At 41.3% G+C, this 27,675-nt stretch overlaps 1 protein-coding gene across 4 annotated transcripts in view; it reads left to right on the top strand.

The window, feature by feature from the left end:
- Positions 1-27,675, top strand: part of Zfp521 (zinc finger protein 521) — a 285,737-nt gene that overhangs the window by 125,066 nt on the left and 132,996 nt on the right. For all 4 annotated transcript variants that reach the window (XM_006525819.3, NM_001360804.1, NM_145492.4 and 1 more), the window contains one exon: positions 550-3,902. In XM_006525819.3, coding sequence (XP_006525882.1) covers positions 990-3,902 — 2,913 coding nt within the window. In that variant the 5' untranslated portion in view covers positions 550-989. The remainder of the gene's footprint in view (positions 1-549; positions 3,903-27,675) is intronic.

The raw sequence follows: 27,675 nt of genomic DNA, 5'->3' as shown, positions 1-27,675 counted from the left end.
TTTAATATTTTTTTGCTGAAAGCAATAAGGTCTGTATCAATAAGAACCCCAAAGAAGACTTTTGGTCTGCAGAATTGCCTTTTTATAGAAAAACAAGCAAAATGCAGAGGGAGTTTTTTATTAAATATTAGACATCTGGGTTGACTGCATTAATTTTAAATCACTCCTGTAATATTTCCTCTTTTCATTTGCTCCTTCACATGCTCACAGAATATGCAAATCATTGTAGAATGAATACAAAAGAAACATTAAATATATTAAAATCTGTATTTTAATAAAATTGTCAATGTGTAATATATGCCTCACTTCTAAGGAAAAATGATAAAATGTAATAACGGGGTAATTTAGACATAGAACTCTTTAATATCTTTTTGTATTTTACAAACCAGCCAAAAGCAAATGAAGAGTAAAAGCTTGGGGCTCAGATCTGCGATGCTCACTCCTTCCCCTCCCCCGAGAGGCTCAAGATGGCTCAAGTGTGTGTCCATGGTGGCGCGGTCTGAGTTCTCAGCACGTGTAATGATATGTTCCTATTGCTCCTCACTGCAGATGGCGTTGACGTTGAGGACGACCCCAGCTGCTCTTGGCCAGCCTCCTCGCCTTCCAGTAAGGACCAGACTTCCCCCAGCCATGGAGAAGGGTGTGATTTCGGAGAGGAAGAAGGTGGCCCTGGACTGCCTTACCCATGCCAGTTCTGTGACAAGTCCTTTAGCCGCCTCAGCTACCTAAAGCACCATGAACAGAGCCACAGTGACAAGCTGCCCTTCAAGTGCACCTACTGCAGTCGGCTGTTCAAACACAAGCGGAGCCGTGACCGCCACATAAAGCTCCACACTGGGGATAAGAAGTATCACTGTAGCGAGTGTGACGCAGCCTTCTCCCGGAGCGATCATCTCAAGATCCACTTAAAGACTCACACCTCCAACAAGCCATATAAATGTGCCGTCTGCCGCAGAGGGTTCCTCTCCTCTAGCTCCTTGCACGGACATATGCAGGTTCATGAGCGGAACAAGGACGGCTCCCAGTCTGGCTCCAGGATGGAGGACTGGAAGATGAAGGACACTCAGAAGTGCAGCCAGTGCGAGGAAGGCTTTGACTTCCCGGAAGACCTCCAGAAGCACATTGCAGAATGCCACCCCGAGTGCTCCCCTAATGAGGACCGAGCAGCCCTCCAGTGCATGTACTGCCACGAGCTGTTTGTGGAGGAGACGTCCCTCATGAACCACATCGAGCAGGTACACGGGGGTGAGAAGAAGAACTCTTGCAGCATTTGCTCAGAGAGCTTCCTCACGGTCGAGGAGCTGTATAGCCACATGGACAGTCACCAGCAGCCAGAGTCCTGCAATCACAGCAACAGCCCTTCCCTGGTCACTGTGGGTTACACCTCAGTGTCCAGCACGACTCCAGACTCGAACCTCTCAGTGGACAGCTCGACCATGGTAGAGGCTGCACCACCGATTCCAAAGAGCCGCGGGAGGAAGCGAGCTGCTCAGCAGACCTCCGATATGACTGGCCCCTCTAGTAAGCAGGCGAAAGTCACCTACAGCTGTATTTACTGCAACAAGCAGTTATTTTCCAGTCTCGCGGTTCTGCAGATTCACTTGAAAACTATGCATTTAGATAAGCCTGAGCAGGCTCATATCTGTCAGTATTGCTTGGAGGTCTTACCCTCACTCTATAACCTAAATGAACATCTTAAACAAGTGCACGAAGCTCAGGACCCCGGCCTGATTGTTTCGGCCATGCCTGCCATTGTTTACCAGTGCAACTTCTGTTCCGAAGTTGTCAATGACCTCAACACCCTTCAGGAGCACATCCGATGTTCTCATGGGTTTGCCAATCCCGCGGCCAAGGACAGCAATGCGTTCTTTTGTCCCCATTGTTACATGGGGTTTCTCACTGACTCTTCACTTGAAGAGCATATAAGACAGGTCCATTGTGACCTCAGTGGCTCCCGGTTTGGGTCTCCTGTGCTTGGGACTCCAAAAGAACCGGTGGTTGAAGTCTACTCCTGTTCCTATTGTACAAATTCGCCAATATTCAACAGTGTTCTTAAACTGAATAAGCATATTAAAGAGAATCATAAAAACATTCCCTTGGCCCTGAATTATATTCACAATGGGAAGAAATCCCGGGCCTTGAGCCCTTTGTCCCCTGTGGCTATAGAACAAACAACTCTTAAGATGATGCAGACTGTGGGAGGCGGGCCTGCCCGCGCCTCTGGAGAGTATATCTGTAATCAGTGTGGTGCTAAGTACACGTCCCTAGACAGCTTTCAGACTCACCTCAAAACCCATTTGGACACCGTGCTGCCAAAACTGACCTGCCCTCAGTGTAACAAAGAATTCCCCAACCAAGAGTCCTTGCTAAAGCACGTGACCATCCACTTTATGATCACCTCAACCTACTACATCTGTGAGAGCTGTGACAAGCAGTTCACCTCCGTGGATGACCTCCAGAAGCACCTGCTGGACATGCACACCTTCGTCTTCTTCCGCTGCACACTCTGCCAGGAAGTGTTCGACTCCAAGGTCTCTATCCAGCTGCACTTGGCCGTGAAGCACAGTAACGAGAAGAAGGTGTACCGCTGCACGTCCTGCAACTGGGACTTCCGCAACGAGACCGACCTGCAGCTGCACGTGAAGCACAACCACTTGGAGAACCAAGGCAAAGTGCACAAGTGCATCTTCTGCGGCGAGTCGTTTGGCACCGAGGTGGAGCTGCAGTGCCACATCACCACCCACAGCAAGAAGTACAACTGCAGGTTCTGCAGCAAAGCCTTCCACGCCGTCATCCTGCTGGAGAAGCACCTGCGGGAGAAACACTGTGTGTTTGAAACCAAGACCCCCAACTGTGGCACCAACGGGGCCTCGGAGCAAGTGCAGAAGGAGGAGGCTGAGCTGCAGACCTTGCTCACCAACAGCCAGGAGTCCCATAACAGCCATGATGGGAGTGAGGAGGACGTGGACAGCTCTGAACCCATGTATGGCTGTGACATCTGCGGGGCGGCCTACACCATGGAGACGTTGCTGCAGAACCACCAGCTCCGAGACCACAACATCAGGCCCGGAGAAAGCGCCATCGTGAAGAAGAAGGCGGAGCTCATTAAAGGGAATTACAAGTGTAACGTTTGCTCGAGAACCTTCTTCTCCGAAAACGGGCTCCGTGAACACATGCAGACCCACTTAGGCCCGGTCAAACACTACATGTGCCCTATCTGTGGAGAGCGCTTCCCTTCCCTGTTAACTCTCACAGAGCACAAAGTCACACACAGCAAGAGCCTGGATACCGGAAACTGTCGTATTTGTAAGATGCCCCTGCAGAGCGAAGAGGAGTTTTTGGAGCACTGCCAGATGCACCCTGACCTGAGGAATTCCCTGACTGGGTTTCGTTGTGTGGTGTGTATGCAGACTGTGACCTCCACCTTGGAACTCAAAATCCACGGGACCTTCCACATGCAGAAGACGGGGAATGGGTCCTCCGTGCAGACCACCGGGCGTGGCCAGCACGTTCAGAAACTGTATAAGTGCGCATCTTGCCTCAAAGAGTTCCGTTCCAAGCAAGATCTGGTGAAACTCGACATCAACGGCCTGCCATATGGTCTGTGTGCCGGCTGTGTGAATCTCAGTAAGAGCAGTAGCCCGGGCCTCAGTCTCCCTCCTGGTGCCAGCAGGCCAGGCTTGGGCCAGAATGAGAGTCTGAGCGCCATGGAAGGAAAAGGCAAGGCGGGGGGACTGAAGACGCGCTGTTCAAGCTGCAATGTCAAGTTTGAGTCTGAAAGCGAACTGCAGAACCACATCCAGACGGTGCACCGGGAGCTTGTGCCAGACGCCAACAGCACACAGTTGAAAACGCCCCAAGTGTCACCCATGCCCAGAATCAGTCCCTCCCAGTCCGATGAGGTAACTCGCCTTTTCTCAAGCTTGCTATTTCCCCCCTTTAAACACGACCCCCACTTTATAGTCAAGCTTGCCACGGCCTTATCTACTTTTGTCACATGCGCCAAGAGATGCGTAGTTTGAAATGCAATGTTTTTCTCCCTATAGCCATTAACTAGCAATTACTTGGTTCCTGATAAGTAGCATTTTGGCTTGAATGGTGCAAAATAGGACTAATTCCAGTCTCCCTAGGACACTGTCTTCTCTATGACTGAAGAGACTGGCTCTCACGCTTAGCCTACTGAGATCTGGAACCTCACTGTAGTTTCACACGCATTGAAATCCCCAGCTATGACTTGTGCGTATGGCAAAGAGATAATGACACATGAGTACAGTAGTGTGAGCCAACGTGTTGGCTTGGACTCTCTCTCTCTCTCTCTCTCTCTCTCTCTCTCTCCCTCCCTCTCTCTCTCTCTGTATATATATATGCACACACACATATCTATAGATAGATATATATATAGAGAGAGGTAACAAATTAGGTAGGGTGTCTTTAATACATGTTGACAACACTCACTGTTTTTCTTTGTCTTCTGGGTAGTGAGGAAAAATACTTTGCACAACAGGAGTTTTTCAAAGCTCCCATATTTATCTGCTTAAAGACACCATCTCAGAGGCTTTACTTTCTGGGTTCTAAAACGAGTGTTTATTACCCCCTCAGTTCCAGAGTTCTGCATCTCCATGTTTCCTTTGGCACAATATGTAGGAGAAGTACATTCATTAACAGTGCAATTGTAGTTTTATCAACTGTCATTCCTCCTTCACAGAGGAGGGCTCTGTGGAATATTATTCCTGTTGGCTTTATCACCTCCACTTCCCTACCTGCTCCTATCTGGAGATCCATCCAAATGAAAACCCCAGGGAAAACCTTGTCCCTTGCAGGTGTGGTTCCTGTAAGTTTCTTATCTTGTCCTTGCACTCAAACTCTCGGAGGGCTCCCGGCATCTCCCCACAGATAGCCATCAGGCAGCCAGTAGGGGAGAAGGGAGCAGGCAACACAGAGCCCATCCTCACCCAAGGTGGCGTCTGTGTAACAGGCAGACTCCCAAACTTTGAAGCTGTTCTTCTTCTGTCTTCCCTGCCCGAGTAAATCTGCACTATCCTTCCATTTAAATAAATGAAATGCTTTTAGACTGATGGAGACAGCTGGATGAACATAGCTTGGATAGTGGTTCCTGGCTCAGGTGTCATGTCCTATTCAGCAGTCCCTGAAACAAGCCATACGTAGAAACCTATGAAATTTCTTTTTCTCTCAAAACTTCATTTTAGAAATGTTTAAGCTTGTATTAACATTAAAGAGACAGCATGGTAAATATGTGTGTTTGTGTGCTTGTAGGAACATTAAAGAGATAGCATGGCGAATGTGTTTGTGTGCTTGTGCAGTTTACCAGACCAGGACAATTTTGTCCCCTCTCTCCTTCCTGTCACCTCTCTTCTTCCCTTTCTCACTTCTTCCCTCCACTGGTTTAAAAATCAGCCTGAAAGTACATTGGAGATATATTTTGATATCTCCTTAAACATTGATATTTCTTAAACCGCAATGTCAAGTTTGAGTCTGCATTTTTTTAATCCATTCTTCTTAACATGGGTGCTTTGAAAATCTTCTGTTGTGCAAAGGATTTTCTCCACTACCCAGAAGACAGTGTGCAATTGTAGGATATGGCTAATGGTACTATTAGCCAGAGTATCATTGGCTTAAGGCAATAGAAATAGCTACATTAGCAGGACTCAGACTCAAAATATATTTGTAAATACCTTAGCCATATAACTATGCTCTTCTTTAACTAGATCATAACTAAAATATCCCAGCCACTACACTCTGCCCTGTGGCTGGTTACCTGTGCCCAGGTACCATGTGATTGTCTCCTCACATCGCCCCAGGTAGATCTCTCAGTGTTTCCTCAAATCTCCTTCATTCTATACTTTTTATTTTTCTTCTAAGACCTGTTTCTGGTTTTCTTTCTACTTTTTTATTAGTATCGTTAAATGTGTTAGCCATGAGCTTCGGTTCATACCCTGAACAGCTCATAAATTATTTTAACCCAATCAGTGTCTTCTACTTGGCTAGTTCAGTCCTGGCCCACTTTTTTTTTCACATTTCCTTTTCATCTCCCTTAGTTCATCTACCTACTGGTTTACAAACTTGTCCTCAGTCTGTCTTTCCCACGTTCTCCTTTTTAAACTCTCACTGCTTCCCAGAATCCTCTTTCTTCCTGCCTGTGTCCCACCTATGTTTTTGCCTTAGCTCATTGGCCATCAGCTTTTCTATTGGCAGGTGTTGCTTGTAAGAGATTCTCTCTACAATCTAGAATCTCTATTACAAGAGGGTCCATCTTCAAATGTCTAGATTGCTCCTAAGCTGTTTTATGATTTTAAATGTTACAAAATCAGGAGCTGCGGTGCTTGGGCGATGAGCTTGCAGAACAAGCATAAGAAGCAGTTAAGATCCTCAGATCCCCTGGAAGCCAGGTGAGCCACCGGGGAGATGATGGAGCCGCGAAGGTCCTAAGTAGACTCACCAGCGAGCCTAGCTAGAACAGTCAGCTCCACTGAGAGACCCTGTCTCAAAGTATAGGGTGGTAAATGATGGAGGAAGATACTCAATGTTGGCCTCTGATCTCCACACTAATATGCACAGGCTCTTGCACCCACACATATGTGTACACCCCCCACACAAATTAAAGATTGTTTTTAAAGTTGCAAAGTAAGCGTTCTTAAAACACTTAAGTGGAGAACCGCTTGTCTCCTTTTTATAGAAGTTAGAATGACTTCATTCTCCTGTGCGTGTGTGTGTGTGTGTGTGTGTGTGTGTGTGTGTGTGTGTGTTTAACTGTGATTTTCTATGTTGACAATCAAGACTGGACCGGACCGGACCACTTGCTTCTTAGTTTGCTTCTGAAAATGTCCATGCGTGTCTTTTTCCTTCGGCCTTCATAGCTTCTACCTCTGATACTTATAAATTGCACTATTTATTTGTTTCACTTGAAATGGAATTACAAAATGAAAGTAGACATATGAAGAGCATGGACATATTAATTCAGTTAGAATTGCTTGTCTGGAAAAACGCTCTTGGCCTCTTATTTTTTTTTCTAAAGCCTCGTGCATCCTAGGCCGGAGCTGGGTCACTGAGGTAAATCCTCAACCAGAAAGCTTATCCTTAAACCATGCCTGTCTTTAAGTATTCCTAAAATAGTAATGTTAGAACATTTACTTGTAGTCTGAACTTTTATAAATCACCAGAATATTTTTAAAACACTTACATCCACATGATAGTTTTTAAGTACTTAGCTATCAATAGTCACAACAACTTTCTATGCAGTAACTTATCTCCCTTTGAAACTGTATTTAAAAAATATCTTGCAGAGATGGCCTTCCTTGACCAGATATTAGGATTCAGTTTATAAATAATTTTCATAACAATCTGAATGTTTTTCCAATATGATCATTACGATTACTATTGCTATTTTAAAATTCATTATTCTATTTCAGTTATAAAGGTGTATGTAATTAATACTTTCTCAAATTACGAATATACATATTATTTGGAATTACAAAAAATTGCCCAAAACACATAAAGATTTCTATTTAAATAATTCTACCACTAATAAATGTTATTGGGAAGAAATGATATTATATAATATTTTATGTAATAGGTATTTGTTTACATCTGTGGTCAGTTATGTTGAATTTGTGATTTTCCAGTATAAATGATGTGTAATTTGGGGAGGGTCACACTGGGTAAAAGAGAAGTTACTATATGTCTTTACCAAAACCACAAAGGTGTATCATTTGGGGGTGAATTTTACAACCAATAAAATGTAAGATCCATGACTCTTGTGTTAAAGACCTTGGGTTTTCTGAAGGCCTCCACCACCAAGCCCTAAGGGAGCTATTCCCATCTTTTCTCTCTGAGGCTTCAAAGTAGAGAGGAAGATGACAGGAGACAAGAGAGCCCAGACACAGATTCTTGTTTTGAGAGTTCAGATTTACGGAACCATGACTTATGACCACATAGGGATTCACACTCACCTTCATATGTCGGAGATATATGCATATGTGCATATGTGCATTTGATTGGTACTAGATTATATATTTGAACAGATTTAAATTTATATATAAATCTAGAGTTGTGATCCTATTCAGTCCTCCAAATGGATGCAAGTCAAGGTATGTGACAGTCAAGGAAGGCTAACTGCAGGCAGCTGTCACATGGTGGAGGTATCTGGAAGGGAACTTAAACCCATTTCCCTTGCTTGATGTCTTCTGACTTTGAAAAAACTATTTTCTTGAAGTTTGCCCCCATGATTATTAATTGAAATTTTCCGCTAGACTTTGGGATTCAGTATTTGAGGAGAGCCTCAACCTTGATGCTCCTCAAGGGTTGACTGTGATGTATTTTTGCATATTACCTATCGTGTTCAGGTATGGGAGAGCCTATCAGAGAGGAAAGGTGTTAGCCATCTAGCTTTAACTACACACAGGTGCCTTTCCAAGTTCCTGACATTTGCAATGTGAATAAATATGAGCTCTCTGGGTTCATTGATGATGGCCCGAAACTCCCATCAGTACCTCAGAAGGGTGTCACATGACCTTAAAGTTCTTCAATAGATGTCGGGAGAACATGTCTGCAGGGTCCTTCTGCCTCTGTTTTTTGTTTAGTTTTATTTTTAGGATGGTTTGTAGGTTTCTCCACACATCATTTCAACTCATACTATCCCAACCAGTACGTTGAAATTATTCTGCAAGGGACATCATTATCACTGGAAGGGGCAGTGGTGGCTATCTGATTCAGCCACCGCATTTTGGAGACAGACAACCAGGCTCATATAAATTGAAATAAGCTAAAACCACAGTGGCCTTGAACTTACTATGTAGCCGACTGACTACCCTGGAGCTGCTAGTCCTCCTTCCTCCAATCTGAGCACAAGACTTACAGACATGTGCCATCATATCACCCGAATGTCTCCTCTTTGCAGTTCCAGGCACTTTGTTCTAGGTACCTATCAAGCCCAGGAACTTGTCACCGGGTCCGTAGTATTTCCAAGCTCTCTTCTGCCATCAGTCATTTCTCCTCATTGAAAAGGTTCCTGAGCATGTCTCTGGTCTGCTGACTTCTCTGTGCTCTCCTCTGGGGCCTTAGTTATTATTGCTATTAAGTACTTGTCACAGGTAGCTCTTGCCTTTTTCAGAAGCCCCTGTGTCCCTTCCTGGCTCAACTCCCACAGCCTGCTCCTTTTAAACTACCATAAGCTCTTGTTTGCATTGCTATTCTGCCTTGGCATGCTCTTTTCCTGTGGCCCCAGCCACTCCCCCTCCTACAACTACCACACTACACTGATGACTCTCCAAATTGTGCCTCCAGAGGGCAGGGTGCACCTCTTGGAACTGACAGTAATGTGCTAAAGTTTGACTATAAGCCGGGCGTGGTGGCACACGCCTTTAATCCCAGTACTCTTGAGGCAGAGGCAGGTGGATTTCTGAGTTCGAGGCCAGCCTGGTCTACAAAGTGAGCTCCAGGACAGCCAGGGCTATACAGAGAAACCCTGTCTGGGGGAAAAAAAAAAGTTTGACTATAATTTTGGTTATTGCCTGCATATTTCTGTCAATACTCACTGGATGTGAGTGCATTCTTTTGTATGAGACTTGTATCTCAGTGAAGATAGTATTAATTAATATGGTTGTTTCTGTGTGCATGTATTATATATGTTTGTGTTGACATGTGCACGTAAGCGTTCACACTGCTCTGTTATATGTGGAGAAAAGAGGGAGACACCAGATGAATTCTCCTCTCTTTTCATTTGAGATGCTATCCCTGCCTGAGCCTGGCTAGGCTCAATTAGCTAGGCTGACAGGCCAGCTAGTCTGGAGACCCAGCTACCCCCATTCACCTCCAGGCTATGCTACTGGTGTGCACCACCATGCACATTTTTTATGTGGGTTCTGGGGATCCAAATTTAGGTCCTTGTGCTGTACAGACAGTACTTGACCCACCAAATCATCTCCTCCGCTCTCTAATGAAGCCTACTTTTAAGAACAGTGGTATCTTCAATTCAAATCCTTTCACTGAGGCTTGGACTCAGTCTCAGTTGTCTGCTGGACACTTGTGGATGTCAAATTTGGCAGATTCAAACTTGAACCCATTATCTTCCCAATGAATCTTTGTCACTGCAGCATCTCCTTGTCTCCTCAGGTTCTTCCTCTGTCTCCACATCCAGCTGTCTCCATATATGTTTTAGTGGTTCTCCACCTGCTGTCTCCATATATGTTTTAGTGGTTCTCCACCTGTGGGTTGTGACCCCTCTGGAGGTTCCTTATCAGATATCCTGTATATCAGATATTTTTATTATGATTCATAACAGTAGCACAATTATACTTATGAAATAGCAACAAACTAATTTTATAGTTGGGGGTCACCACAACTTGGGTGACTGTATTAAAGGGTCACAGCACTAGGAAAATTGAGAACCGCTGGCAGACATATTTGAGCATACATCAAATGCATATATTAATTCATAGATATACTGATTGTTTTGCCAAAATGTACTTTAATGTTTTAGAGTCAGATGTAATGTCAGAATGCTAAATTAAGCTAAAAGTTTTGAAGTTTCTATTAAAAACTCATCTTAAACATAAAGGCCTGCTTCAAGTGGCAGAGAGCCAAAATTCTATCAACATACTTCTTGTATTGAAAGGAAACTGTACATAAGAAAATGTTAGAAGGTAATCAATTTCTAGATTTATATTGTTTTTATATTATAAGAATTTCCATATTAGGCTGAAAAATAGAAGGTTGAGAAAAAAGTAGTTCTTTTTGATTTCATGTTGTTGGTGCTAGATTTTATGGAGCTGATGCACAAGGAACAAAAGATAAATGGTTACGCTTTCTCTGAATAAGCCACATTTAAAACTTAAGTAGAAAATTTATATGAGAAAATAAATTCATAAGACTCAAGACGTTCTTGGAATACATTAAATTGCTTTGCCAAGTGCAATCTGCCTTCCAGATTCACTGTTATGTGTAATAATTGTTTGGTATCTACAAAAAGAGCTAATGGCCTTGGCAGAAGTGTCTGGGTGTGGGGCCTACATGCTCTTGACCAGGTCATGCTCTAGTCTTTGTTCCCAGGCTCCAAACCAGCTCTATTGAAGTAGCCCAACATGCAACTCCAGTGCTCTGGTTGTCCGTGCCTCCCTCCACTTCTGAATGTTTTGCTCAGATTTTCACTGTGTTTGCATTGTGCTCTGAGCAGTTCAAAGTTAAGAAAGTATTTGTGTACAACCTTGCGTGTAACAGCTGGCTTTCAGTTCCAGATGTTTAAAGTTAGGAATGTTTTTGTGTGCAACCATGAGTGTGCAGCAGTTGGCCTTTGGTTCAAGGCTGAAAAAGCTTGCAATCCCTGTATGTAGCCTCGGGGCTCTATCTAGGAGGAGACTTTAATATTTTTACTGTAATTGAGTCAAGATGGAAGTAATTAAGTGTTCAAGAAGTTTGTTGAAAAATACAAAGATGCATTCTGAATCATGCTACCTACCATGTGGCATGGATACAGCATTTTGTTATATTAACTTTGAATTTCTAGAAATTTAACATTTTATGTGTGAGAACTCTTCCAAACTCTTATTTTTTATTACATACATACATACATACATACATACATACATACATACATATTATTATTTGTATGTCTGCAGAATGCATACACATTTGTATATTCACATGGCATGTCTTCTGTACAATTTGCAGGAGTTGGCTCTTTTCTCCCACCATCTAGGTTCTGAGACTTGAACTCAGATTAATCTGGCTTGGCAGCAAGTTCCCTTAACCACCGAGCCAACTCACTGACCCTCTGTCAAGTACTTAATAAGGAGACTGAATAGTGGGTTCCTTGAGATGTTACTTGGTTTTGACCTTTAAATTGTTCTCACCTATACATAAGTCCCTTTGACTCTGGAGCTGGAGAGAGAGCCCAGTGGTTAAGCACATTTGCTGGTTCCGCGGAAGACTTGGGTTCAGTTTCTGGCATCCGCACCAGGCAGCTCACAAACCACTTAAACCAGGAGGCCTGTCTTCCACAGACATGTCCACGTACAGACAGATGCACATTTACAAAATAAAACTGAGAAATACGAAGAATCTGAATGTTTTGAACTTCTGGTCTTAATCACTCTTGTTTTCCCAACTACCATTCCATAGAAATCTCTCTCCCCTTTGAAACGGAATCACCCTAGTGCACATCGGCACTTCATCCTCAGGTCCAACTGGGGCCGTTGCACTCCGCTCTTGGAGAGGATTGTGACTTTTCCTGGCCATCCCTGATGCTGGCCTTTCTTCTGCTTCTTGTGTGAGCTCCATTTCCCTGCACTCCAGGACACCCTCGCTGGCCCGCTGGTCCTTGTTTTACTATGTCTTTTCTCTGCATCTTATTTCTACACAAGAGTTCAGCTGTCTCAGTCACTCTCTCTTCCCATCTTTAAAAAAAAATTCTCAGCAAATTTCAGCATTAAAAACCACACAAGTCATATTCGTGCAGAATAAAAATATATTTTAAACAAGAGAATTATCTTTAAAAATCAAATTTTCAAGTTAAAAAATAAACATAACACAAAGCTTAAAAGTAGTATTTAAAAATACTTAGATCTGGTAGCTGGGTGTGGTGCATGCCTGCAATAGCAGCATTGGCGGGTTGCAGGCAGGAGAAGCAGGGTTGCAGAAGCCTCACGCTGCATTGCAAGCCAGCCTGGTCTATGTGAGACTCCGATGCAAACCAAACAGAAACAAGCAAATTGTTCAAACGCATATGACTAATACAGGACTTAGTAAGTTATTTGGAAAAAGAATTATAAAGGGAGATCAGCCAATCCTGTGTGAATAACTACCAGTTAGTCACATTGTTCTCCAGCTAAACCAAGCAAGTTAACTACAGTAAAGGGAGTAAGATATCACCCACTGCCATGGGGACCTGGCTAAAGTTAAACAGCAGCCTTTTTTATGCCTGTCAGTGCATTCCTACAATCATAAGAAATGAGTATGTGTTTAAATGAGTGCTGAAGACTGTCTATAGTGGTTTTATGTATACACACTTCCAACTAGCATAAACCAAAGCACTCAATTGCATGGAGTGAATAAGGATAGTTCCCTAATGATGTAATCCATCCCGTTTGTAATGGAGTAGTACTCAGTAATATAGAATGACCTGTTATTATACAGCAGCCCAAATGACTCACAGACAGTGTGGAAAGATGGAACCAGAGATACACAATGGCTCACTCTAGTCGTGCAGAATTTAAGAATGAGCAAAAGTAATCTAGGATGATTGGTATCAGAGAATAGTTGCACCAAGGCTGGAAGCACCTTGGAAGGAACAGGAAGAATCCACCTAGGTGAGTGCTCCGGCCCTGTTCTGGATGACTATTAATGGGGGCACACACACACATCTGTGAATCTATTTGTAAGCACTGCTTGGTTTGCATGAGCCCTGTTACTTCTCATTTTAACCATTACCCACAAAGCCAAATAATACCCCATTGTGGCATATGTTTATGCTACTAGCCCAAAAGTTTCTATTGTATGGAAAAGGAGTTAGCATAATGTAAGTTATCAAACCAGGCTAGGTAGAGGCCGAGAGAGGGAGAGGAAGGGATCGGAGGGAAAAATCCCACCAACATTAGAAGGTTTAATAAATTCTTGAAAATCATCCCACAAAGACAGTACCAGATCCAGGTGGCTTTTAGAGTGAATTCTCCTAAATGCAGACCTAGACCCACAGGTTTGGCAGAGTCTGAAAAAGGGCAAGCATTCGCTGTTATAATCTTCATATCAAAACCAGACCAACATGGCGGAAAAAGGAGAGTCAAAGTAAGCTTTGGTCACGATTCTCATCCTAACATTTTAAGCAAAATGTCAATAAAATGAAATCCCCTGTGTGCCAAAAATAAGGGTTTGTTATTATAAACTGGATTTATGACAAGAACTCAAGATGGGTTTGAGCTGATGTAAATTTGACTAATTTACCACATGAGCAAATTAAAGAAGAAAGAAGATTATATGTTCATCTCTAGAATTCAAGACAAAATAAACAGAATCGTCTTGTGTTTTAAAATGCTACATTAGGAAAGAAACAAGACTTTCCTGTACCTAATGAAGACTATAACAGTGTCACCATTAGCAACTAGTATGAAACAATAGAACGTTTTCATGAAATTAATAATTCATAAAACCAGTAATCTGGTTTGTAGGTAACATAACTAAGACAATCAAATATTGAAGTCTAGCTCAAAAATGGAAACCAGTTAACTGTCACATACAGGGGGTATGGTTTGTTTTGTGTGTGTGTGTGTGTGTGTGTGTGTGTGTGTGTGTGTGTGTAGAAAGTACTGAAAAGTATTTGGGCAGGCCATGTACCGCAGAGCTGCATCCGCAGTAAAACTTAAGCTCTGTGTGATTTGTTCACCAAGTCACAAAGCAAAGACCACCAAAATATCAATTGTAAATAATTTTGTTTACAATGGGCAAAAAGTCGTGTATATTCAAAAACAAACTTATAAAGTACATAAAACATTTATATAGAAAGGGATTAAATGGTTTTCAGAGATGATTTTAAAGGCCTAGATGAATAATGAAGTACAGTTTGTTCATGGATTAGAACACTCTGCATCACAAGACATTCGCTTGCCCAAAACTGGTGCAGTGATTCTTGCATTGGTTATCTCAGCAAAGTTTTATTGTTTGTCTCTTTGTTTTACATTCATGTTTTTAATTTTTGGAACTTGACCAGCAATTCTAAAATACCCATGAACAAGCGAAAGACCCAGAGGTGTGAACACTCTGAGTACTGTGGCAGAGTCGTAAACTCAGTATGGAGGCCATAGGAGGAGGTTTGGGAGCTTGGGCCAGCCTGGACTACATAGCAAGACAGTCCACTCAGAATAGCAGAAAGAAACCATCAGCAGGGGATAAACCATCAGCAGGGGAGCACTTAGTCAGTTTATAACCAGTCTTTAGTAATTAGTAGACCCCAAATAAGATGCCCCAATGAGATACATAGCTGAAACCTCAGGACAGCATGTAGCTATCTTTAGTTATCATTGAGGAAGCAGATAAAGTATTAAATACATTAACTATTTGGAAAAAAACAAATTCTTGCTCATATATAAAAAATTAGTTCCAGGTGGTTTATGTACATACAGATTTGAAAGATAAAGGCATAAATCTTTTGAAAAAGTAGAGAAAATATTTTTATAAACTTCGGTTAGGGAAATATTTTTTTAAATAATGTAATGTGAACTACAAATTAAATGATTGGTATGTTCATCTTGATTAAAGAAATAACTGAAGAGAACTCAGAGATGCATGATGATGATAACATATTATCATAAATATAACTGAAACAAATATCAGCTTTAAAAATACCTTTAAAAAGAGCCAAGAGTTGGTAGGAGATCACAAACCATCAAAAAAGAAAATGAGAAAACAACAAGAAGATCTTTATCAGAAGCAGGAAGTAAACGTGGAGATTTGAACATGCACAGATTTGAACATAGTAGCCCATTGGACTTATGGGAAATGTCAATTTGGAGGCCAAGAGGATGGAGGGGAAGACCCCTTAGGAAGCTAAGGCAGGGGCAGAGGTTTAATGTATGCTTTTTATATGTTAGGTATATTCAATATGTTCATCATAAGCATTTAGTACTTAACAATAAAGGCAGAACTGTAAATGCAGAGAGTGCCCTTCACTACACAGAGAAGACAAATGTAAAACCAGCACTGTGCACCGCAGCCCAGGTTAAAATTCATCCCTGCCCAATTCAGGGAGCCTGGAAGCTCTTCCTTCACTGTTGCACGAAAGCTAGCCAAGTGTGGTTTATAAAGGCATTACTATGTGGCTATATCCCCGTTAGACTTACTGTGTGGCTGTATCCCCGTTAGACGGCTTCCTCTCATGTGCTACTTGAACAGGTGCGAGCGAGTTCCTGGTTTGGGGGGACATTTGGCTATAATATGCATTTGTTTCAGTTCATTGCCTTGTAAGATAATAACTGAATTCTTGCTATGTCCAGAACATTGAGGTGCAAAGCTGTAAAGAGAAGAAGCTTTATGCAAATAAAGTTCTTGGACCAGTATAATTCTGTGATTATAATCATATGCTATAGGTATTCATATAAATTAGCTATACATTTTTATTCTCAATGTAGCACCTGGAAAGCTCATAAGGTAATTAATATATAGCAGTAGACACAGACAAACGCCATTCTAGAGGCGCCTTATGTTGAGTCTTCAGATTTTGTTGGTGAGGAATAGCCGTTGTGGGCAGTTCTGTGCTTCGACAGCACCAAGACAGAGCAAGCGGCCTGGAAGGAATTCACTTTTCATATGTCTGTGTTAGACATCAAACAGACTTGAGGCAACTGCCACATCCCAAGTCCTGAGGCAGGAGGTGAGCATCTGTATAAAGGGACAAGCACGGTAGAGCTGTGTGGGTCAGGACGACACCACAGCGAAAGCAGTTGGGCATGCATTGCGGAAGCACGGGTTGGCTAAGCATCCTCACAGCTCTCAGAGCACTGACTTGTGCTTCTTGATTTCTTAAAATGCTTTCAAGTGAAACTTGGTGATTAACGCAATAGGCACCTTGAAAAAGATGGAAATATTTTCTTGAGAACTAAATATTGATACTATAGCCTAGAACTGCACAGAAATAGAACATAAGATGTCTTATAAGTATGTAATGTCCTTTGTAATTCATATTAGAAAGAGATGAAGAGGCAGATGAAGTCTTGTAAAACACCTCATATCATGGTAAATAATTTATTTTATGGAATTAAACATGGCATCGCCTAAGCAAGCCATCAACTGAGTCCGTGCGGGTTTTGCTGAAGAAACGTGGTCACTGAGGGGAATTTAAGGGTCCAGTATAGTAAGAGAAGATATTTGTTAGGAAAAAAGTTCAAATACCAGTTGATAAAAATGTCTATGAGGCTTCCAATCCTGTTTCTTTATTGATACAATGGGCTTTCTGCCCACACTGTGTGTGTGTACACATGCTTTCTAAGGTTATCTTGGAGCACAGCTGACACATTTAAACATGAAGATTCTTAGTGAACAGAGAAAGCATGCACGCGCACACACACACACACACACACACACACACAATACATGGTTATCATTATGTATTATGATACCAGTGTATACACACACTCCTGTTTATTCATGCATGCATGTAACTTATTCATGTAATCTTTTTTCAATTAATTTAGTATGACAATATTAAATAAGGCTAGAATAATGGCTTATTTCATCATATTGTATCTTACACAATTGATGAAATAGAAAAACATAATTGTTAATAGCAAATCTAGGAGTGCTGAAAATCAAAGAACAAAGGGAAAAACAGAAACCACAAAAATTAAAATCTTATTTTATTTGCTTTGAGGTTAGAGGTAGTTTCAGTAAGTACAAAAGATGTAACGGCAGTAAACTTCTGAGCATGCAAACAGACAAATAACCATGGGCAGGTAAGGAGAAGTGTCCAGTGATGGGACTGGAGTAAAACACATCCCCAAAGGCAGGAAATTTAAAAAACGCATAGGAAACAACATTTAAGACAAGTAGAAATTGTCTGCGATAAGCATAGTAACCAAACACGGAAGTTAGATTTTCTTTTTTAATTATTCTAAGTCCAGAAAATAAATGAGTCACTTGAAAGGCAATTAAAGAACTTGATTGTGTGATTGGAATCCACTGGCATTGCTTTCTGCTAATCATGTATAGAATTTTCACTGGAGGGGCGAAGGGAAAAAGTGGTGGCATTTTTATATTTGATTTTTATAGGATTTATAATTTTGATACATAGTCTTAGTTTATTTTAAATGTATATTTAGATTACTAATACATGATTAGGGGTGAGTTGCTTTAAAGCAAACATTTCATGATCTAAAAATTCAAGTGTTACTGATAAACTTAACTTACAAAATCTGTTATGAACATAGCGCAGCTTACCTTGGAATGACTTTGGAATTCTTATATTTATATTTAGTTTGTCATGGGCTGTAAGGAAACAAAAAGGAGTTCTAATAAAAGCATGTTTTCTGAAATAGTTGGTTTATAGGTAGTGAACATGTCTTTCGTAAAGGTTATTTGTCTTCTAAAAATGAGAAGGATGAGAGGGAAGGAGACACTGAGGATGGGAAGAAAAGATGAGGGATAAATACCTAAATGGGAGGTCAGAAAATCTGTCAGGAGTATCAAATATCAATAACTGTAGCTATTCAGACTGGAAACAAAATGGGTTTTGTAGAAGATGAATCTGTTTTTTAAATTTATTTTTAATCAAGTGTGTTTGTGTGTGGGTATGTGCATGTGAGTGTAGGAACCCATGGATGACAGGAGAGGGCACTGCAACCTTTTGGAGCTACAATTCGGGGCTTTTGTTAGCCTCCTGACCTGAGTGTTAGGAACTGAGCTCTGGTCCTCTGTAAGACCAGCAAGCCTTCCTAATCGCTGAGCCATCTCTCTGGCCCCAGTGGACAGATTGCTTTAGTGCCTTAAATGGCTATGGATTGAAGGTTTTTGTTTTGTTTTGGTTTTGTTTTTTGTTTTTCTTGTCATTCTCCAATTTAAATCATGTCAAAACAGGCATGTTATTCTGTCTAGATTGAGTCAAGTCAAGCTGATTCCTTCTTTTAATCAATACCAATTTAAATGCATACTAAATAGCATACATTCAAAAGAGACGAGTGAGATGTTTTCAATGTTTCTCTTGGTAGAGACTATAGCCTTCAGAGAACTGCTCTATCTTTATATCACCAAAATATCCACTGGTGGACAGGTGAGATGGCTCAGCAGGTGAAGATGTATGCTTCCAAGCCTGAGGAGGTGGTCCCTAGGACCCACATAGTGCAGGGAGGGAAAGGACTTCCTCAAGTTGTCCTGTGTCTTCAACCCATGCTCTATGGCATGTGCCTAGCCAAATACAGACACAGAATATACATACACACCCATTAAACGAAATAAATAGATGCAATCTATTTTTCTTTAAAAGATAACCAACAATAGAATTCCAAACTGTTTTTCTAAACAATGACCAAGTTGTTGTGTGAACTTATAACAGCAAAACATCATAGAAGAAAGGAACCATAGAGAGTGTTTTGTAATATTTTCTATTTGATACAATCATCATTTTTTTTTGATTTCCCTGATTCATACTCTATTCCATGAAGACCTTTCTCAATAGGTCAATTAGGAAAGGACACTGTAATTTCCCCACTATCATATTCTGGGTCATTTTCATATGATTATTTCTAGTTTTATGAGATAAGTTGTCAGGAATAGTTGCACAGAAGTTTTCCAGGTCTCAAATTTACATGTCTGGGGGTAATCTGCTGGTGGTGGCGAGAGCCTATTGTCTTTTATGATACAAGATCTAAAATTGCTTGGTGATGGTAGTCTTGTCCCCTTCATGACATTTTGGGACATCAGATCCCTGCCATATGTCTCATGTTCTGACAGGCAGTGTTTTAAAGAGAGAAATGGGCATTGCCCAGTGGGCATCAGGAAATCTATGACTGGAGTGTGCATATATGTTTTGATCATGTGATTCAAGCATCTAAAAATCAGATGTCAGAAATGTGCTAAGATTATTCTCACTACCAATGTGACACCATGAATGACATCTGACATTGTGGGCAGGGTCATAGTTAAAATATAGGGCATTAAAGTACAAAAAACTGTTTAGGATAGGTGTATAAAATATGTATGCAAAGCTTATATTAATTTTATATTTAGGATGTTGAGGCATAAATCATGACCTCAAAACTTCTCTGCATTTAGGTATTTCAAAAATTAAAAACAAACAAACAAGCTTTTGAAATACTTGTCATCCCCAGAAGTTTGAATAAGCCATTCTCAACCTATAGAGTACATTTTATGCTGAACTACGTACTGAGAAATCAGTACATTCAAAGAAAGCAGCAGTCAGTCACAAGAAGTGTCCATAGAGAGGTGACTTTATAGGGCTGTCTCTACCCTCTGAACCCACAGGAGCCTTGAGAAACTTGGACAGCCAACTTGGCGGTGGTTAATGAAATGAATTGTATTTCTTCTGGAGTCCAGCGACTGTGTCAACAGGTGTGAACCTGCTCATGCCGCTGTGTTCTCGAATGGCTTGGTGACTTTCTGTGGGTCACGTTCAAGATCACTTCATCTGCTCTCTGATGGGAAATGTGAAATAGGATGAGATCACTTCCTTTTTCCACTCTGAGCCTCCATGCTTCTCTGCAAAGAATAATATCTGTGAAATATGAATATCATGCTATCAGAGTTTTGGGTCTGCTGAACCTACAGAAATGCCAAGTTGACATGGTAGCCTGCTGTCATTTCAGACATAGGATACAGAGACAGAGGATTTCCCAGAGTAAATTGGCCAGAGATACTGTCCAGGTTGCCAAACTGGCTTTATCTGAACTCTGGGTTTGAGCCTCAGTGACTGAGGTGGAAGTGTTGGTGACTAAGGTGCAAGTGTGACAAGGTAATTCCTGACATCCCCATGCATGCTCCCACTCACCCTTGCATGCGTGTGTGTGCGCGCACACACACACACACACACAGAAAAGGGTGTTCATTTTTTAAATGAATGAGGAAGAATTTCAACAATCTAGACAATTTCAATTCAGTTGGGGGGTGTGGTTAAACTCAGCCTTCCGTCATGTGTCTAATACACTGGAACAGCACAAAACATTTTGGCATAGGGGAGCTGAAAGAAACACCACCGTGTCCTAAAAACAGTATAGACAACAGGAATAAAGAAGCCAACATCCACAGCACTGTGTGGGTGTAATTGTTAACTGGCTTTTCGACTCGGGTGGTTTTAGAAGCAATTTGAAAGAAATGGGAAGGGTCATCTGACATGGCTACGTGGGAAAGCTGTTTGAGTGGACGGGATGGACAAGAAAACTCAGAACTCTGTGTTTGTGGTGTGAGAGAGAGGGAGAGAGGAAGGGGGAAAGGGAGGGAGAGGGAGGAGGAGAGAGTAGACACCTGAGTGTGGGTGTGGACAATACAGTAAGCTATTTCAAAGAGATAACAGTAACCACAGACAGGTAATCTGCACAGCGCTGCCAACAGCTGCAAATACCAGATGAAAGGAGAGCATGTCCTGTGGGTGGGACATGAAGCTGCCAGAAGAATAGCTGGAAGGATAGACCAAGAATAGAAACAAAGGAAAATGGTCAGGCTGCCTCAGGGGAGGCCAAAGAGCACAGGAAGGACCAGAGATATGCATCAGTGAGAATGCATAAGCGCAGCATGGGCAAAGTCATGGGTTCAAGCACCACCCCTACCAAAACGTAAAAAGGGTTAAATAACCCCAAACTTAAAAGAATATACATAAGCAAGAGGTTTTTATTTTATAGCAAGCATATGAGTTGTACATATTTATTTATCATAAATATGTCTAAATAATCAGCTATATTGCAATAGATATGAAATGAATGGGTTAAAGCCTCCTGTCCTCCCTTAAAGAGTGAATATCCCCATTAGGGCATAGATTAACATTGTAGAAATAGTCTTGATAAAGCATGTAAGAATTAACATAAGAATAAAAAGGAATCATGATCTAACAAGAAGTAAGGTTTTGTGTTATCTTTTGGATACTGATGATAGTTATCTAAGTTCTCAAAGTGCTAGTAAACCTAGTATATTCCTTGACTCTCTTTTATGACAGAGATTATATAACAAAGTGTGTGTGTGTGTGTGTGTGTGTGTGTGTGTGTGTGAACAATTATCAAAGTTTTCTAAAGACCCAATTATTTCTTGAGTTTTGACTATTTATTATGTCTTTGGAATTAAAGTATCTTAGAACTATTTTATCTAATATTTAAAAATTCCAATAAAAAGTGAAAAATTTATTTTACCCCCTCTTTGGTTTTTGAAATTGTGATAGCTTAAATTTTAACTTTGTGAAATATGGATTTTGTTGGCAAAAATAAATATGCTCAAACAATTATTCCCTGATACCTGAAAAAGGCACAACTCTGTTGCATAAAGCAATGATCTGCATCCAGATTGTGCATGTTTTCTGTCTAGCCAGTTGGCTATGAGCAATCTTTGACCCTGTTTCTTTTCTGAGTAGTTCTCCTCAGTCTATCCAATGCCGCCCAGGACAGTCGGCACCGCACCTTGCAGATGATAGGCACTTTGTATTATTCCATTTTAGATCATGCATCACCTCCAGGGCTCTTTTATTTGGTTGGTTTGGTTTGGGTTTTAAATTTTTTCCTGACTCTTCCAGGGCATATTAAACTGTTCCTACCAGACTTGTTTTAGCTCCCATAGCTGGGGACCAACAAAGATGCTTGGTCCTGAACTGTATTGCCATGTTACTTAGGCAAAATCTGAGTAGGACTCTAATGTTTGTGTGTTTCCTTTTCCAAAGTGTGTTCTGACTCCTTGAATTCAGGATGGTGTCATTTCCTCTTGGTGGTTAAGGGCTACCATGTGCCAGGCACTGTGCACAGTGATAGTCTGGCCACATGATTACACCATCAAACACTAAAGCTTCCATTTTTCCTTGGGTTAGGTATCAGTTGATTCTGTTGCATTTTGGCTACTTTCCCCTCTGCGCTGACTTATCTTCATATCAATTCACTATTATGTTGAAAATGACTAAGCTAAATTAGTAAGTTGTCTAAATTTGTACAAAGCTGTGAGCTCATGACTTACCCTCACATACAATATCTACTTGTTTGACAACAAAATCCTGCCAACTAAAGGTGTTACTCTCCATATGTAATTTGTAATATAATTGTTTTTAGAATGATAATATATATTGCTGTAGACATTAACAACTCTTTTGTTTGATATCTTTGTTTCTCCTAGCTTGTTTGGAGTGGTTTTGTGTGGATAATTTGCATAAATGTGTGTATGTATTTTCACATGTGTGTGGAAACACAAGTGTGGAGGTGTATATGTATGTGAGTTCTTGTGTATTTGGAATTTGGAGGCTGGCACTGTCTTCCTCTGTTGCTTTTCCCACTTGTATATTAAGGGAGGTGGGCCAGTCGCTCATCTGGAGCTACCACTCAGTGATCTAGCCACACTACCTAGCTTTTTCCAGGGATCCCGTGTTTCACCTTCAGACGTCTAGAATCATGTGAGCTGCAGTGCCTATGGGTGCTGCCAATCAAACCTCCAGTCCTCACGCTTGCATAGCGAGCCCTTTACCCAGAGAGCCATCTTCTTGGGCCCAGTTTGAATCTTTTACAGATTGTTCTTTAAATCTCTTCCTTTCTGTCTTCCCACAGTTGTCACTAACTGTGGTGTCCTTTATACTATTACTTACTGAGCTTTTACAAATAGATTTTAGAACTCTTAATGGACATAAAATCTAAATCTGTGTATTTTAATGGAAAGAAATGTTAATATGATCCCGAAGTCACCTCTGGAACTCCCTTGGTAAGGATCTTTGTGTGCCTGCTAGTATCCTTCCCTTACATCCCATAATAACCTGTCAAGTAAAGAGCAACAAAGGCAGTTACTTTTGAGCACTGGTTTGTTCACTCTGGGCATGGTCTAGGCATGTTCGTATAGTTCTCGTTCCACATAGAACTCTAAGATGTAAGCTGTATTGTTTTTAATTGACAGGGAAGGAACCTAACACTCACCATCATTCAATGACTTGTAGCTCAGCTGAATGATGAAGCCACGGTGTAGCGACTGATTGTAGAGAGAACATTCTAGAGGGTTTTTTTTCCTACTAAGATTGCTGGATATAATTGGGCTGAGTGAGCATTTGTTTTATAACATTGCATTGTTGACTGCCCCTTCCATGCTTGAAACTGTTGGAGTAGAGTGAGCCGTGGGCTGTAAGACAGCTAGGAGAAGTGGTCCAAACATGGGGAGTGGTGATGAAGGAGAAACACAGGAACCTGTGTAGACATGTCCTTCATTCTTCCAGTGCAGAAACCAAGTAAGACATTGGGGATGAAGGCAAGGGTCTGTGGGTCTGCAGGTCTACAGGGTCTGCGGGTCTGCAGGGTCTGCGGGTCTGCAGGACTCTTGCAAGGAAATACTAAGGTTTCATCCTTATAAGACAAAGCCAGACCTGCTACTTATTCATTTATCTGTTTCTAAGGTTTTTAAAAATGGCATTGCTGTAAATTTATTTTATTTATTTTATGTGTATAGGTGTTATGGAAGAATGTATGCCTATGTACCATGTATATCCTGGTGTCCTTGGGGACAAAACCCCCCAAAGGACTGACATTACAGTGTTTTTAGTCACCATGTGGGTACTGAGAACCAAAACTGGGTCCTCTGGAAGAGCAGCAGTGCTCTGATCCACTGAGCCATCTCTCCAGCCCCTGATCCATCTGCCTTGTATGGAGTGCTTGCTTAGCATTGATGGCTCTGAGGTCAGGCCTTTCCTTGTAAGCCAGGCAGGCGTAGGTGTACAAATAAATAAATGAACAAGAAACAACGAATAAGCAGGAACGGCAATGATTCCTTCCTCTTGCCGGAGAGACTGGAAAGTAAAACGGTGCTGTTGATTTCTGCTTTGTATTTCGGTTTCTCCCTAGACAATTAAAGAAGCAGGAAGAGGGGCAGGTTTTGGACTTAAAACCGAACCTGTGTTGTTTCTTCTATCCCTGCAGCAGGGCAGGTGCACAGGAAATGTCCCTCTGTGAGGATCAAGTCCAGCAGCCTGGCATGACCTTAGCGAGGCAATGAGCAAAAGGCATTCACTCCAAGTGGGCTTCAAATCAAGGCTTCAAATTCTGTGAATGAGCCTGACTCTGATTTAAAAGAAGAAAGGGGGAGGAGGAGTCGGGGGAGGAGGAGAAAGGGGAGAAAGGGGAGAGAGTCAGAGACAGACAGAGAAAACAACCACCAGAAAGAGACTTTGTCAGAAAAGAGACTATCAGCATTTGCAATGAAATAGTAGGTTTAATAGTTTTAAAAGGTGAGGACAATTTCCACTAAGAAAACTGACAAATTTTAAGTAAATCTAAGCCCAGGAATATGTACCAAAAGCCGAGATAATTTAATGTTTAAAATAAGCAGTGGAAGCTAGTTGTTGAAATGATGCTTTGGTAGAGATGACAAACTCAGCACTGAAGAGGGGGCTCCCCTGCAGGAGAGCTCAGATGTTCATGCCAATTTGTTAAAACATGCATGCAAGAGCAATTGCTATAGGAGAGAATGGTAGAAATGCTTCAGTGCCGAGCTTCTGGAAGGTTCTGGGAGAGGTAAGGGGAGACTCAAAAACTGTGTTAATTTAGCCAGATGAAAATTGTGGGAATTAAAGACATTCTTGCCATCTCGGAATTAAACTGTTCTTAGTATTGAAATAAACATGTAATTAAAATACAGTGTTGAAACTACAGAACATTGAGAAAAAACAAAGCCCTGCATTAGACTCTGGGAGATCAGAGCCTCTTCTACACTGAGATCTAAGAGAAGGATCTGGGATGGGACTTGAGAGCAAAGGTGCGGAAACAGGCCCTGCCTTGTCCTGAGCTGTTTCTCCATCATCTCTGACATTCCGTGTTCCACAGGAGGAAAGCTTGCTTCTCCGCTGTGGTCTCAGCTTTTCTTGCAGAGTAGAAGCTGTGTTTAAAGGCAGGGAGAAGGGGCTGAGTAGAATCCTGGCTTTGTTTAGGGTATTCATGCCCTGTGCCTTCGGACAAGTCACCTAATTTATCTGGATGACTACTCTTTCTTTATCCGCTCCTACCACGTTATTGCAGGCGACCTCAGTGCACAGCGATTCTCCATAAACTGGGAAGTACGAGACATAAACAGGGACTTACATTACTTGATTTTAGAAATGAATGCAAACTGTAATTCCCAAATTCTTACAAATGTATACGTTAGATTCATGCTCAAAATTTCATTAAAACAGCAAAAATATTTGCAAAGCTACTTATAACCTCTAAACAGAAACTATTTGGTGTATCTTTCATATAGATGTGGAAAAATAACACACCTGGACATGATCAGGATGTGTTCCGCACAAGAAAACACCATGCACGTTGAGGCACTTGCATTTATTTCTCTGTCCCTGTGTTTTCTCTGACAGTCACCCATGCACCTGGTGATTGCTATTGTCATGTAGCTCTTTCTGCTTTGCCCATATCTGTGTTATTTGTGTATTGTTTCCTCTGGTGTTGTGAGAGTTCACTTGTGAGTAGCATACCACTTCGCCTCTATACCAATGATGTGACTCTCCTGACACAAAGGACATTGGCCTTTCCTACATACTATCATCACATCCAAGGAAGATGCCCATTAGCCACCAATAACATCCAGTACCAAATGGTGGTCACTTTTCCCCAGTTGCTCAAACACTCCTGGCCCCTTTATCCCAAAGCCAGACCGCATAAGTGCATTTAATAGATGAACCTCTTTGAGCCACCTGAGAATAGTCTCCTGTGACCTGGATGTTTTAAAGACAATAGTCCGGTTCTCTAAAAGGTCTCTTCAGGGCCTTGTTTATTCTTCTGTCTCTGTCTGTACTGAAACCTAGGCTGCTACCTCTAAAGGTTTTATGACATTCAACTTAGTATTTTGGATAAGTTTCTTTGAGTGTGAAGAATAATCTTTCTCTGCAAAGGCTTCAGCTACTAATGTTTTCCAAATCAGTGCAAAATGGTGGCTTTCTCCATTCTAGCATTCCTTCTTCTTTCCCTTGCATAGCCCTCCTATCATTAAGTAGGCATGGACTGAATTCCCTCCTGGAAAAGCTTAGTGTTTCCAAGTCTTTGACTGCCAATTGTCAGAAAAAGAAATTTGCATCACCAAGCATGTGGACCAACACACACCTGCAATCTTAGCACTCAAGGCTGAGGGAGAGAGTTCCGAGTTTGCAGTCAGCCCGAGATATCCGTGAGATTCTGTTTCAAAGCAGTCAAAAAAGAAAGGAGGGAAAGTGACCTCACGCTTAGAGACTTATTTAATAGTGACCATCATAGCAACTGAGATTGGCTTTCTACCTTCGAGGGTTACTGTGGACTCACTGATTTTTTTTTAATGAACTTATTATATTATTTTTTTAAAAAAGCAATCTATAACTCCAAAACATAATTTTTAAAAATTCACAACTTATATTTAATTTGGTAAGACAAAATGTAGTTTAAAAGCTAATGGGACAGAGATCAAACAGAGAGAGGTAATCAGAAAAGGAATATTTAATACTATATGTTATTAGAGATATTTAACCTTTTTTTTTTAACTTATGAGATGCTCTTTTCTGAAAGTCTCCGAGTACCTGAACAGAGTATAGCTGAAAACAAAAAATGTCAAAGAGGCACGTTTAAATTGTTCTCAAAATCAATCAAATATAATGAGGTGCTGGGAGAAAGTTGTATCCTTGATAATTACATCTATCAGTATCAGAAAACAAAGGAGAACAATCAGGAAGTGACAGTCCTTCTCCCAAGTAGCTCATTTAAAAAGGCTAATGAAAAAAAAAAGTCTCTTTTAAAAATGGGACTAAATTAGCATTTCAAGTAAATTGACAACCTAAGCGTTGATCAAGGCCAATGTGGGGCCCAAACAATGGAAGTTCTGTTTCTACTTCACCTGCTTTTAAGAGAAATTATCTCACGTGACTTTTTTGTTGTTGTCTTTGATATAAATGGAAGCAATTGTCCTGAGGGAGGTGACAGTCCTCTTGCACTCCGGCAGCACCGGGTCACCCCTCAGGCATCTGGCTTCACTTCGGGATCTGTTTATCCTTAATGA

This window comes from Mus musculus, chromosome 18 (genome assembly GCF_000001635.26).
Source record: "Mus musculus strain C57BL/6J chromosome 18, GRCm38.p6 C57BL/6J".
Taxonomy (NCBI): domain Eukaryota; kingdom Metazoa; phylum Chordata; class Mammalia; order Rodentia; family Muridae; genus Mus; species Mus musculus.
The sequence above is the reverse complement of the archived record's forward strand: the minus strand, read 5'-3'. Positions and strand labels throughout refer to the sequence as shown.